General features: G+C 30.2%; 1 protein-coding gene across 1 annotated transcript in view; it reads left to right on the forward strand.

Moving 5' to 3' along the window:
• LOC123267004 (diacylglycerol kinase 1) overlaps nucleotides 1–15,704 on the forward strand; it is a 61,896-nt gene that overhangs the window by 33,952 nt on the left and 12,240 nt on the right. The window contains exons 7-11 of the mRNA XM_044731468.1: nucleotides 1,872–1,994; nucleotides 4,011–4,060; nucleotides 4,156–4,230; nucleotides 7,187–7,424; nucleotides 13,291–13,496. Of these exons, the coding sequence (XP_044587403.1) occupies nucleotides 1,872–1,994; nucleotides 4,011–4,060; nucleotides 4,156–4,230; nucleotides 7,187–7,424; nucleotides 13,291–13,496 (692 nt within the window). The remainder of the gene's footprint in view (nucleotides 1–1,871; nucleotides 1,995–4,010; nucleotides 4,061–4,155; nucleotides 4,231–7,186; nucleotides 7,425–13,290; nucleotides 13,497–15,704) is intronic.

The raw sequence follows: 15,704 nt of genomic DNA on the forward strand, positions 1-15,704 counted from the left end.
ACATGGTATTTGTGAAATATATAAATATGTAAAATATATGAAAAATTGATGTGGGTACTCAAATGAAAGCTCTCGATGAGTCTAACATCGGGATGAGCTCATATCTTTAAAAATTTCAATAGTTCACAAGATACAAGGTCATTTCTTAATTATTGCTATTTATTAAGATATAAGCTTATTTTGATGTTACACTCATTGAAACCTTTCATTTAAGTACCTACATGGCATTTTTTATATATTTTATATATATGGTATTTGTAAAATATACAAATATATAAAATATATGAATAGTTGATGTGGGTATTCAAATGAAAGGTCTTGATGAGTGTAACATCGGGATGAGCTTATATCTTAAAAAATGTCAATAGTTTACAAGACACAAGGTCATTTCTTAATTATTATAAAGATATAAGCTCATCCCGATGTTTCACTCATCAAGAGCTTTCATTTGAGTACCCACATGCATTTTTGATATATTTTTCATATATACATATATATAATATATATTATATACATATATATAATATATATTATATACATATATATAATATATATAAATATATGAAAAATTCATGTAGGTACTCAAATGAAAGGTCTTAAAGACTGTAATGTCGAAGTGAGCTAATATCTTTAAAAATGTCAATAGTTCATAAAATATCTGTTAAATTATACTGCATTTTCTTAAATATTAACGTTTTTAAACATATAAGCTCATCCCGATGTTACTCTCATCAGGGGCTTTCATTTGAGTACTCACATGCATTTTTGATATATTTTTCATATATACATATATATAATATATATAAATATATGAAATATATAAAAAATTGATGTGGGTACTCAAATGAAAGGTCTCGATGAGTGTGACATCGGGATGAGCTTGTATCTTTAAAAATATCAATATTTCTCAAGATACAAGGACATTTCTTAATTATGTATCTATACTTGTCTTTTAATTGTTAATAATTGATGTATCGGGATAATATTAAATTTTTAGTATTTTAAAATTAAAAAATTTTAATTCTCAAAATTTAAATTCTAACCATGTCAGTAATTTTACTTAAAATCAAAATTATTTACACTTCCGAAGAAATAAATGAATAAATTATGAAGAGGAAGTTTAAAGTAAACTCAAAATTTTCGCATCATCACCAATAACTTGACCTTTAATATTTACCGTTTGATGATAAATGTTGTTTATTTCTATTTTTACCAAAACTTTAAATACTCGAGGTCACCTGTCAGTATTTTTTCTCATTTTCAATTAATCTAAAAATTAACATAACTTCATAGACTTGTGAATAATCTATATCCTTGTAATTTTTACATATTCTTAGATTAACATAACATACAAACTAAAATCACAGCATACATTACTTTCTGTACTGAAGCACTCGTCATCCCTGTGTATAAGCTTATAAATAGATTAATCTGCATGCGTGACGTCATTGGTACTAAAATAATATTTAATATATATACATATATATATGAATGAGTATTAAATTTTATACTTACTTAAAATCAGCAGTACTCTTAGCTTCTCATTGCAATGCAACAAGTGTGTGTAATAACTTCTTCCGGATTAATTTCTTCTTCTGTGTTTCCTTCTCTAAATTTGTCTTAATATTATTTTCCATGCTTTAATGGTTTATCTTTAAATTTCATAATTTTAAATTTAATTTACATTTAATAAATTTGTAAATTAAAATTTTTTATCATCAATTTTTAATATTACATTTTTTTTTTATTAAATAATATTTGAATTAATTTTTTTTTATTAAGTAATCATTAAACTCCCGAAAATGTTTTTTTATTATTACATACTATAAGCATTAATCAATGCAAAGCTTAATGTCTTCTTTACGTTACAGAAATGAAACATCTTGTAAGAAAACAAAGTACTATTGATGTTCACAGCGTTAAAGTCAGTTTGAAAGACATTGTATGCTATCTTTCATTACTTGAAGCCGGTAGACCAGAAGATAAATTGGAATGTAAGAAATTTATAATAATTATATTTAATTATTTTAGATATTCTATAGTAATTTAAATTTTTTATATAAAAAATTTATTAAACATTTTTTTAAAATTTTTTTATTTTTGACACTGAAATTTTTATAAAAAATCAATTTTAGTAAAAGCAAACTATCAAAATTGAAATTTCGTTCGATTCAATAATGAATTTTGTTAAATTGCACTGTATTTTCTTGAATATTGACGTTTTTAAAGATATAAGCTCATCTCGGTATTACACTCATCGAGACCTTTCATTTGAGTACCCACATGCATTTTTGATATATTTTTCATATATTTATATATATAATATATATTTTAAAGATATAAGCTCATTCTGATGTTACACTCATCAAGACTTTTCATTTGAGTACCCACATGTATTTTTGATATGTTTTTAATATATACATATATATATAATATATAAATATATGAAAAATTGATGTGGGTACTCAAATGAAAGGTCTTGATTAGTGTAACATCGGGATGAGCTTATATCTTTAAAAATGTCAATAGTTCACAAGATATCTGTTAAATTGTACTGTACTTTCTTAAATATTGACGTTTTTAAAGATATAAGCTCATCCTGATGTTATACTCATCAAGATCTTTCATTTGAGTACCCACATGCATTTTTTACATATTTTTCAATTGTACATATATATGATATATATATATATATAAATTTATAAAATATATGAAAAATTGATGTGGGTACTCAAATTAAAGGTCTCGAAGAGTGTAATGTCGGGATGAGCTTATATTTTAAAAAATGTCAATTTTTCAGAAGATATCTGTTAAATTGTACTGTACTTTCTCAACTATTAACGTTTTTAATTAAAGATGTAAGCTCATCCTGATGTTACACTCATCAAGAGCTTTCATTTGAGTACCCACATGCATTTTTGACATATGTTTCATATATACATATATATAATATATATAAATATATGAAAAATTGAAGTGGGTACTCAAATTAAAGGTCTCGATGAGTGTAATGTTAGAATTCGCTTATATCGTTAAAAATGTCAATAGTTTACAAGATACAAGGTCATTTCTTAATTATATTAAATTGTACTGTATTTTCTTAAAGATTGACATTTTTAAAGATATAAGCTCATCCCGGTGTTGTACTTATCAAGAGCTTAAAGCTAGAGCTTTCATTTAAGTACCCACATGCATTTTTGATATATTTTTCATATATTCATATATCTAATATATGAAATATATGAAAAATTGATGTGGGTACTCAAATGAAAGGTCTTAAAGAGTGTAATGTCGAGATGAGCTTATATTTTAAAAAATTTCAATAGTTCACATTTGTTAAAATGCCCTGTATTTTCTTAAAAATTGACCTTTTTAAAGATATAAGCTCATCCTGATGTTACACTAATCAAAAGCTTTCATTTGAGTACCCACATGCATTTTTGATATATTTTTCATATATTCATATATATAATATATATATATAAGGATATGAAATATATGAAAAATTGATGTGGGTACTCAAATGAAAGGTCTTAATGAGTGTTACATCGGGATGAGCTTATTTTTTTAAAAATATCAATAGTTCACAATATATCTATTAAAATGCCCTGTACTTTCTTAAATATTGACATTTATAAAGATATAAGCTCATTCTGATGTTACGCTCATCAAGAGCTTTCATTTGAGTACCCACATGCATTTTTGATATATTTTTCATATATACATATATGTAATATATATAAATATATAAAAAATTGATGTGGGTACTCAAATGAAAGGTCTCGATGAGTGTAATGTCGAGGTGAGCTTATATCTTTAAAAATGTCAATAGTTCACAAGATAGAAGGTCAGTTAATAATAATATAGATTAAGTTGTAAAAAATTTTCTATAAACTCCAGTGTCATTTATTTTTGATAGACTGAAAAAAAATTCAAGTATTATTATTAAAAAATTACCAATTTTTTAAATTATACAACTAATAATCTTTTTTTTTTTATTTTACTAATAGTCATGTTTAGACTGTACGATACTGACGGAAATGGTGTTCTCGATACTAATGTAAGTTTAAATATTTATTATTAATAATTATTTAATTAATTTCCGCTTTTTTAAAAAATATAATGGATTAAAAAATTCTTAATTTTTGTCACCAGGAAATGGATTGCATTGTAAATCAAATGATGAACGTAGCAGAGTACCTCGGATGGGATGTATCAGAATTAAAGCCCGTAAGTTGTAATTTAAAATATATAAGATAATAAAAAGTAACAAAAAATTTGATGATATATTCAAAAGAAGAATATGTTTGTGATAACAATCTTATCATCTCATTTTTCTGCGGTTGTTACATAAAATCCTTTTATGTTTATAAATATAATCCTCAAAGCATATAAGATATTGAAGCAATATTTTATTTGAGGTACGGAGAAATTTATTCACCCGGTCACCCTGTACGAAGTACGAAGCATTGTACAGCCGTAATGTTATTTAACTTCGATGATCCATCGTTGTTTTACGGGTCTATTTCGCTGTCTGCTTATCTGAACCTTACATTACTAGATTCTTTTATCTGCTGCTAGATAGGGTCCATAATAAACAATGCTACTTACGCATTTTATAGACTCATCAATAAAACCGTGATTTCATACCTATCGACTTAAATTCATCATGGTCGAAAAAATATCATTGCTGGAATATTTTAAATATTTTTTTCAAATATGTAAAATTTAGATTTTTACCGTTAATTAATAAGGTAAAAGCCCCAATTATTGACAGGGGTCTAAATATTGACACCCTAAATAATTTTTAAATATATTTAATCACCTTCAATAAGAATAACTATCATATAAATTTTTATTAAATTCTAATTAATTAAAAAATTGGAAAAAATTACTCAGTTCATAATATCAAATATTAATTATTAAAAAATAAAAGCACCAGATCAAACCTTACGAACGTTTATTTTCTTAACAACTTTGATTAGAAAAGCATTTTTTTTAAATGCTGTTTAAATTAATTTCTTCGTCTAATAATATGATCTTTTTTTTTTTTTTAATTAACAATATATGAAAAATTTATAAAATTGAATTTTTCGTTTTTGTTGAAAAACAATTTTTCAAATTGTTAAAAAAAAAATAGTAATAATTTTTTTGAATCTTATTCCTAAAAACAGATTAAATTTTTATATAAAATAGATACACATAATAAAATTAAATTGAATGAAAAAAATTAAAAATTTTTATTAATCATAAAACAGACTAAATTTTTTGACCCGGGATACTCAGCTCAAAAAATTTTTTAACGATTAATTAATAATTTCTGTTTAGCTGTTAAACTGATATATATACGAATTTATATAAGAGTTGTGCTTGGACATTTGTACTAGTACGACTACCCTTTGTCAAAGATTCTCTAAAAACTACTATCAGATCTTCCATCTTCTTCAAACGCATTAAATATTAAATAAGTGAAAAAATTAATTAACTTCATTGATAAATTATCAAATAGAATCAATTAAAGTCGAGTCATTAGTCAGTGGGTTAATTTAAATAATAGATCACAGTAGATTCGACTAGTGTGACGCCACACGGCCGTTATACGCGCCATTGTTAACAAGAATTGCATCAGCCACGTGGCTTTAGTCAATGTTTTCCTCATACAATATCACATTAATTAACATTTGCATTTATTGATAAATTCACTTATTACGATCATTGCGATCAAAATTACTAATAAGATCGATTTAATATCGACTTATTCAGCTAGTTCCCACACTAGCAAAATAAATCAATTAACTAGTTCCCACACTAGTAATATAATTTTTTGCCCTCCGGGCGGAAAGTGGCAACTTTCGTCCCGCTGCGCTAAACAAAGTTGCCGCTTTCCGCCTTCGTCGAGCAAAAAAATAGTATACACCACGGGAAGTAAATAAGAAAGCCTCAGATCACATGTTTGTCAACCTCGGCTTCGCCTCGGCCGACAATTACATGTGATCTGAGACATTTCTTACTTTACTTCCCTAGGTGTGTAATATACTATTTTTGCCCTCCGGGCGGAAAGTGACAACTTTCGTCCCGCTGCGCTAAACTAAGTTGCCGCTTTCCGCCTTCGTCGGACAAAAATAGTATATTACACACCTAGGGAAGTAAAGTAAGAAATGTCTCAGATCACATGTAATTGTTGGCCGAGGCGAAGCCGAGGTCAACAAACATGTGATCTGAGGCTTTCTTATTTACTTCCCGAGGAGTGTATACTATTTTTTTGTCCGACGAAGGCGGAAAGCGGCAACTTAGTTTAGCGCAGCGGGACGAAAGTTGCCACTTTCCGCCCGGAGGGCAAAAAAAATCATTTCCTAATTCTTACATTAGTTGTTTTCTATCAAGGCGGTTGAGCTCACCCTTATTGCGCACCACGCCGCAAATTTACACACATACGCACATACACGCATTCTTATACACATTCTTACTTGTACACTTTTTCGAGGTTTTTTCCTAGCACCACTAGGTTTTCCTCCTCTGGGGACAAATAAATCGAATTTATTCTGTTCCCCAAAAAATATTGCGCATTTTTATTCATAAACCTAACCTCAAATTATTTATTTAAAATTAATTACGAGAAGTATCCTAATTGGGTAGTTTTCGACAAAACAATTTCTTACTTAGAATAAGATGTTTTTCATTCTATATATACATATTATGGATTTTAACTACAATTTTATGCAACAAATAAGAAGGAAATTTATAAAAAGTATAAAATTTTAGTACGCGAAAAAATTTTTAATTCATATGCTTCTTTAATCATTGGACTGTCCAAAATGATGAAAATTTAAATTTACTACTATCGAAAATGTTGAATGTTTCAAAATTTTTTTTTTCACAAACTTTCTCCGGACAATTTTGAAGACTGTTGTTCGAAATTATGAAAAATCCTGATTTTTTTATACGCCCTTTTGGCTTATAAAAGACTGGCAACTTCCTAAAGCCAAAAGGGCGTATATCTTAAAATGCGCCCTTTTGGCGTTAGTACGTCAAAAATTTTTTTTCTGCAGATCTTTACGTTTCGAGCGATTCTAAAAAAAATTTTTTTATACGCCCTTTTGGCATTAGGCACGCGAAATACTACTACTACTACTACTAACTTTTAAAGATTGCATAATTAAGATAATTTTCTTTTTTTTTTTTACAGATTTTACAAGATATGATGATTGAAATTGATTACGACGCCGATGGAACGGTTTCTTTAGAAGAATGGAAACGAGGTGGACTCACAACAATTCCACTTTTAGTACTTCTGGGCTTAGATTCTCATGTCAAAGAAGACGGAAATCATTTATGGAGATTAAAGCACTTTAATAAACCAGCTTATTGTAATTTATGTCTTAATATGTTGGTTGGACTCGGAAAAAAAGGATTGTGTTGCATTTGTAAGTTAAAAAATCGGTTATTATTAATTTTTTTAAGATTGTAGTTTGGTAACTTGAATAATTTTTTCAACTTTTATTTTTTATTATGATTATTTATTAAATTTTTTGAAAAAATATTCTTAAAATTTTTATAACAAATCAATTATTATAAAAAAATTAGGAAAACGGTTGACCCTAAAGGCCATCCCTGCAACTTCCCGCTCATTTCATACTTAAGCGTACAAACCTACACTTATTACGTTTTTGAGCTCTTCGAGCTTAAAAATATAATTTTCGTATCATTTTGAGCTCTCTAAGCTTAAAAATCTGCTAGAAGTTGAATAAAGCACTATTTTTCGAATTTTTAAACCGCAATAACTTTTGAATTTAACGCAGTTTTTAAAGCCTCATGAAGAACTTTTAAGTTTAAATTGATCGAACGAGGAATTTCAAAGTAATTCCCAAAAAACGATTTCTTCGATTTTTTTCGTTAACGATAACTCACGAACGAATTAACCGATTTCGACCGGGCTAGCGGCAATCGACGTGTTTTTTTAATGTTAAGAGCTGATTAGATTTTAGAATTGATCGGTCAAGCCGTATAAAAGTTATTCCAAAAAAACCACATTTCAAAAAATTTTTTTTTGCAGTTTTTTTGAGATTTCTCAAAATCTATTGGTTCGAATCGATCCAAATTTCGCTCAAAATCTAAGTTTAGTCAATCCCTTTCGAATGGCGCCAACCGCGATGAAATCGGTCAAGCCGTTCAAAAATTATGAGAGGTTTACATACGGCCGTACACACACACACACACACACACACACACACACACACACACACATACATATAGACCTACGGACATCATTGCAAAAACATTCGGGGAGGCTTCCTAGGACCTCAAAACGTCAACATCCGTTGAAAACTCGATTTTCAAAAAACGGGGTGAAACCATTATCTTCCCGATTTTTGAAAATTTTCAATTTTCTTAGCGGGAAGTTAAAAAGTATTTTTAAAAATTCGCATTTATAATTTTTTAAAATTTCTACTTGTAGAAGTTTTGAAAAATTGTTTTCATTATAATTTAGTTAAAAAAATTTTTTAAATTGTTAATATTCTGAATTTTAGTATAAAATTTTCACATTTAATATATTTTACTTTTTAAATAATTAAGAAGAAATAATCCCATTTAAATTACCAGACTACTTAGTATTTAATCGCTCTATTGATATACTAGCACAAATTCAAATAGAAAATCATGCTAAAAAATAGCCTATATTAATAAAAATTTCCTATAATCGTATCATAAAATATTGATAAAAAATAAACTAAAATAAATCTTAAAATATTATGATAAGTAAGGATTGCAATAAAGATACCTTATCACCTGATTATACAAACATCCATGCTCAATAACAATGTCTCATACAATTGCGGAAATACGGTATTATACTCAAATATATCATCTCATAAAAGATCCATGGTATTCTTACGTATAAAATACCAACATATATAAATTATTCGGTTTAAATTTGATGCTTATAATTTATTATCAAAAAATTATTTTTTGTCAAAAAAATAGTATATTACATACCTAGGCCAGTAAAATAAGAAAAGTCTCAGATCACATGTAATTGTTGGCCGAGGCGAAGCCGAGGTTGACAAACATGTGATCTGAGGCTTTCTTATTTACTGGCCAAGGTGTGTATACTATTTTTCTGCTCGACGTAGCCGGAATGTGGCAACTTTGTTTAGCGCAGCGGCCAGAAAGTTGCCACTTTCCGGCCGGAGGGCAGAATAGTATATTACACACCTAGGGAAGTAAAGTAAGAAATGTCTCAGATCACATGTAATTGTTGGCCGAGGCGAAGCCGAGGTCAACAAACATGTGATCTGAGGCTTTCTTATTTACTTCCCGAGGAGTGTATACTATTTTTTTGTCCGACGAAGGCGGAAAGCGGCAACTTAGTTTAGCGCAGCGGGACGAAAGTTGCCACTTTTCGCCCGGAGGGCAAAAAAAATGTTTTTTCTCACCTCCGGGCGGAAAGCGTCAATTTTCCTCCCGCTGCGCTAAACGAAAATGCCGCTTTCCGCCTCCGTCGAGGAGAAAAATAGTATACACACCACGGGCAGTAAATAAGAAAGCCTCAGATCACATGTTTGTTGACCTCGGCTTCGCCTCGGACAACAATTACATGTGATCTGAGACATTTCTTATTTTACTGCCCTAGATGTGTAATATACTATTTCTTCATACCTCGGTCGAAAGTACGTACTTTCCTCCCTAATGGCAGGAATGAAAGTTTAACATTTACTCCCTGTGAGAAGTACACGCGCGCTCTCTATAACAGCGGGAGGAAAAAATTTCTCATGCGTAACTACACTCGCAACTAGGGACTATTTATTCTATCGCTATAACAAATTGTTAACCGCTGTCATTTCTGTTGTTACCTTCAACCTTAATAATAATTATTAATGTTGTTTTGTCGCCTGTTAATTTAATATCAAAGTACTATTAAAGTTAATTCAATACTCCTACCAATAAACCATCGTCAGAATGCTTATCTACAAATTTAAATTTGAATAATCAAATTATGAATTATCCAAACTGTATATTTAGTGGAGATACGATTTTTAATTGCTCTAATATCAAGTTTGAAAACTGTGTTTTTTATGGAAGTATTATTAATAATTGTGATCATTCAATTGAAAATGAAAACGATAAAAAAAAAACGCAATAAGAGTTTTTAGCTTATAATATGTTTTGTTTTATAAATTTTATAATAACTAATATAATTTGTTAAACTAATGAAAATGAATACATCTTTGATAAAATGAAATTAATTTATTACACTGAGAAAAAAAAATACTTTAACTCAATTAACAATTTCTTGGTACAAGAAATTTGATGACGATCAAAAATTCTATTATTATTAATTATTAATTTCTGAAGAGAAGAGCATCAATATTTATCTTTGAATAATAGATAAACAAGAGAATAGCTTTATTTAAATTAAGTGAAAATTATTTCAATCAATTTAACTAGTTCTTGAGCTAAAATATATATTCTTGAAAATTTTCAAGAACATGAATTCTTGTATCAAGAAAATTTTCTTAATAAAAGTATTTTTTTTCTCAGAGTATTAAAAAATATGACCAGACTTGACTCTTCGAATGTATTTGATGCCTGCCCCCACGACCAAATGTCGGGGCAGGCATCAAAACATACTTATCAACATTTAAAGTTAAAAAAAATAAAATTAATAACGTACTTTCGACCGGCTATGAAGAAAAATCGTATACACTACACGGCCCAAAAGTTTAAATCTCGTTCCTGCTTGTCATTATGCCCTCGGCTTCGCCTCGGGCATAATGACGCGCAGAGCCGAAAGTTCAACTTTCGGCCCTTGTAGTGTAATATACTATTTTTTAAAGCTTGTAGTGAACTTACCGCAACCATTGACCAATGGTTTATTTGCAGTAGTCCATAAAACAATAGTAATATTGTGAATCGTAATACTGCTGCCATCTTTAATTAAATTATTTATTATCGATTAATATTAATAGTACAAACGTAAACTTATAAATAAAAAATAAAAAATTTTATATTATTGTACTGGCTATAAAAAGTATTTTTTTAGGTAAAATGCTAAAAAATTAAGCAGTCTTAATTAATAAATATAACTTAATTAATCAATAAAGATTAATTGTCAATTAAAATTAAATATTATGGTTTATCTTCTATATGGGTGATTCTCTGTAAGGACGTTTTAAATCTGTACAAAATTGTCCGAACAAATTATTTTTGATTTTATTAGAAAAAAAATTAACAAGGGCTACAAAACTATCAGCTTAATCATAATAAACAAACAGGCGAATTAATTTTTGCTTTTTCGATATTTGTGTGTCTTTTGCCATATAACATCACAGAGGACTGTTTGCCAGGGGACTGTTTTTTTTTTATCAAATTGAGAAAAATCAAGCAAACTATTTCAATGCATTCAACTTTTTAAGTTCTCAATGAATGTTTACATTAATTAGAATAATATTAAGACTTATGGATCGAATTTTATAAATAAATTATAAATAAAAATAGTTGTCTGGGGACTGAGTTTTGAAGTGGCCCAGACACATATTTCCAGCACAAACGGTGCTTTGACACTAAATAAAATGCCGATAAAGCGCTAACAGCCCTATGGTTCTTAACTCAAGGCTAGTTAGGTCCTTATAAACCTTACAAAAGGTAAAATAACACACTGGTTTTCTTTTTTTTGCTTTAAACTTCTGGCAGGGGACTGTTCTTAAAATGCCTGGGCAACGTTTGGTTTAATAAATTTAATTGGTTTAGAAAATTTTCAAGAACATGAATTCTTGTATCAAGAAAATTTTCTTAATAAAAGTATTTTTTTTCTCAGTGTATTAAAAAATATGACCAGACTTGACTCTTCGAATGTATTTGATGCCTGCCCCCACGACCAGCAGCACTCGCTTCGCTCGTGCCGCAAATGTCGGGGCAGGCATCAAAACATACTTATCAACATTTAAAGTTAAAAAAAATAAAATTAATAACGTACTTTCGACCGGCTATGAGGAAAAATCGTATACACTACACGGCCCAAAAGTTTAAATCTCGTTCTTGCGCGTTATTATGCCCTCGGCTTCGCCTCGGGCATAATGACGCACTGGGCCGAATATTCAACTTTCGGCCCTTGTAGTGTAATATACTATTTTAGCTATTGTTATAAATTAATATAAAAAACTATCGTAAAAAAGGTCAAAGCAATAATTGCGAGTATCAAAGGAAGGTTGTCTCAGGAAGAGGCAACATAAGTTACGAGGTACGTGACCAATGAAGCTAAGTACTTAGATTACTCACGAAGCAATAATTACTCAATTCGTGCGTCATAGCTGGAGGCAATACTTTGGATGTCTCTTAAAAACTAATTAAAGTCTACAAGTTTATAGTCTTATCCAACTGTTTAATACGCTCTCAAGAGAGTGTTTGATACAAGCAATGCTGGTACTTTCGAGTGATATATAAGTGTTACTATTACCAAATAGAATTACTTTTACAAGTTTATCATCATTTTATTGATCACAGATGGACTCATTTGTGCTAGAATTTTTTTTTATTTATTTTGTTGCTCATCAATTAAATAGGTAATGTTCCACCGCTTGGATAATGATCCATCGGAAATAACCGAGCTATCAATTTTTATAATTTATAAGCTTTCAATATTCAAAAAAAATTACAATCAAGTTCTGAGGCATCAATTTAAATGGACCAAAAACATAACAACGATTAAGGGCAAGGTCAAATAGTACACCGACATAATTAAGACTGTTATTGACTAAAAGCTCATCTATCTGCGATGCTTACAGTACCCTAGGGCTTGTAAAAGCTAATTTATATTTTTCTATCATTAAATAGTAATTTAATTTTTTTTTTTGTAAAAAATTGGAAAATTTATATTTAGTAAATTTTTTTTTTTTAATTATTTAATTTCACAAATTTACAAAAACAATCATGAAATTAAAAAAAAAATACATTTTTAAATTAGAGTAAAAAAAAAAATTTTTTTTTATTTTTTTTCTTCACAGAAAAATTTGACTAATTTTTCAGGCAAAAAAATTTATTCTCAAAAATTTTCTTGCATCAAGAAAATTTTTTTAATTTATTATTCTATTTTTAATAATAAAAAAAAAATATGATTGTTAAAAATAATTCTAAACATAAATTTATTGCCAAAAAAAAATTCAGGAAATAAAAAATTTGAAAAAATGAATTTTCTATTTGAATTTGCGCAAAAAAAAAATTATTAATAATAATAATGACTTATTTATTCAATAAAAATGTAATTCTTGTTTTTTTTTTTTTTTCTTTATCAAGTTTGTAAGTATACAGTCCACGAAAGATGTGTTCAACGAGCTCCTGCATCTTGCATTGCCACGTATGTGAAAAGTAAAAAAACGTCACAAACAATGGTTCACCACTGGGTTGAAGGAAACTGTCACGGTAAATGTTCCAAGTGTAGAAAGACGATAAAAAGTTATAATGGTATCACTGGACTGCATTGTCGATGGTGTCAAATTACGGTGAGTTAAAATTTAAATCATAATAAATTTTTTTTCTAATTAAAATTTAATTGAAAGAATTTCGCGTGCTTAAAGGTAAAAGGACTTATAGCTACTATAAGGGTTAATAGGGATTTGTGTTGAAAGGGCGTATAAAAATTTTTTTTTTGCCATTCGGTTTGAAATTGTCTGAAACGTAAACATCTGTGAAAAAAAAAGTTGGTATCCTAAAGCTGAAAGGGCGCATCTCAAGACACGCCCTTTCACCTTTTAGAAAAGTACTACTTAAAGGTAAAAGGGCGCATAAAAAAAAATTGTATTTTTTGTACCAAATGTTAAATAACAGTTTCACAACCCGAGTAAAAACAGAATTCCGCCGCACCACTGCCGCAATACCGCTGCACGGCTTTTTAAGCGCCGCACCACCGCTGCACCACAGCCGTGACAATTTTGATTATTTTACAAGTGCCGCATCACCGCCGCACCACCGCCGTGACAAGTAAAGAATTTTTTGCCCTCCGGGCGGAAAGTGGCAACTTTCGTCCCGCTGCGCTAAACTAAGTTGCCGCTTTCCGCCTTCGTCGGACAAAAAAATAGTATACACTCCTCGGGAAGTAAATAAGAAAGCCTCAGATCACATGTTTGTTGACCTCGGCTTCGCCTCGGCCAACAATTACATGTGATCTGAGACATTTCTTACTTTACTTCCCTAGGTGTGTAATATACTATTATCTATTCGCCGCACTACCGCCGCACCAGCGCCATGACAAGTAATAGTATATTACACACCTGTGGCAAGAAAATGAGAAATGTCTCAGAACACATATATGTTGCCCGAGGCGAAGCCGAGGTCGACATATATGTGGTCTGAGATATTTATTATTTTTCTGCCCTCCAGGCGGAAAGTGGCAACTTTCGGCCCGCTGCGCTAAACGAAATTGCCGCTTTCCGCCTCTGTCGGACAGAAAAATAGTATACAAACCTATGGCAGGAAAATAATAAATATCTCAGATCACATATATGTCGACCTCGGCTTCGCCTCGGGCAACATATATGTGTTCTGAGACATTTCTCATTTTCTTGCCACAGGTGTGTAATATACTATTCCTGCCATAGGTTTGTATACTATTTTTCTCACCTCCGGGCGGAAAGCGTCAATTTTCCTCCCGCTGCGCTAAATGAAAATGCCGCTTTCCGCCTCCGTCGAGGAGAAAAATAGTATACACACCACGGGCAGTAAATAAGAAAGCCTCAGATCACATGTTTATTGACCTCGGCTTCGCCTCGGACAACAATTACATGTGATCTGAGACATTTCTTATTTTACTGCCCTAGATGTGTAATATACTATTTCTGTCCGACAGAGGCGGAAAGCGGCAATTTCGTTTAGCGCAGCGGGCCGAAAGTTGCCACTTTCCGCCTGGAGGGCAGAAAATATATTTTTTGCCCTCCGGGCGGAAAGTGGCAACTTTCGTCCCGCTGCGCTAAACTAAGTTGCCGCTTTCCGCCTTCGTCGAGCAAAAAAATAGTATACACTCCTCGGGAAGTAAATAAGAAAGCCTCAGATCACATGTTTGTTGACCTCGGCTTCGCCTCGGCCAACAATTACATGTGATCTGAGACATTTCTTACTTTACTTCCCTAGGTGTGTAATATACTATTCTATTCGCCGCACCACCGCTGCACCACCGCCGCACCACAGCTGTGACGCGCCCGGGTAAAACCCTAGTAGAAATGAAATCAAGTTTTTAGCCAGTAACTGGCCAGTTTTACTAGACTTAAACCAGTAACTGGCCAGTGTAATATCCAGTTTCTGTCTAGTAACTGGCCAGTTTTACTAGAGATCTAACAAAACATTATGGCGGCTTTAGTGAAACTGTCAGTTTCGAATTCTGAGGTTATTAGGCGTTATTAAAATTGTCAAATAAATTCAAAATAATGTTAAATAAACGATATGATATAAAAAAGTTTCATTTATGTGGACATTATAAAATAGATAACATCATTAGTCTGATAGACTAATAATAAATCTAACAATAGAATAAGAAAATAATTATTTTGAATTGGAGATTTGTTTTTAATGCCCACAGTCGCAATTTATATATTGTGTCATTTTTTTTCACTGTATCCATTTTGAAATATATACTGGAAATTATTTACACGTTAATAAACACTAATTTTGATTGATTTATACTGTTTTTTAATAATAATAATTACAATAATGATGCG

This window comes from Cotesia glomerata, linkage group LG6 (assembly GCF_020080835.1).
Source record: "Cotesia glomerata isolate CgM1 linkage group LG6, MPM_Cglom_v2.3, whole genome shotgun sequence".
NCBI lineage: Eukaryota > Metazoa > Arthropoda > Insecta > Hymenoptera > Braconidae > Cotesia > Cotesia glomerata.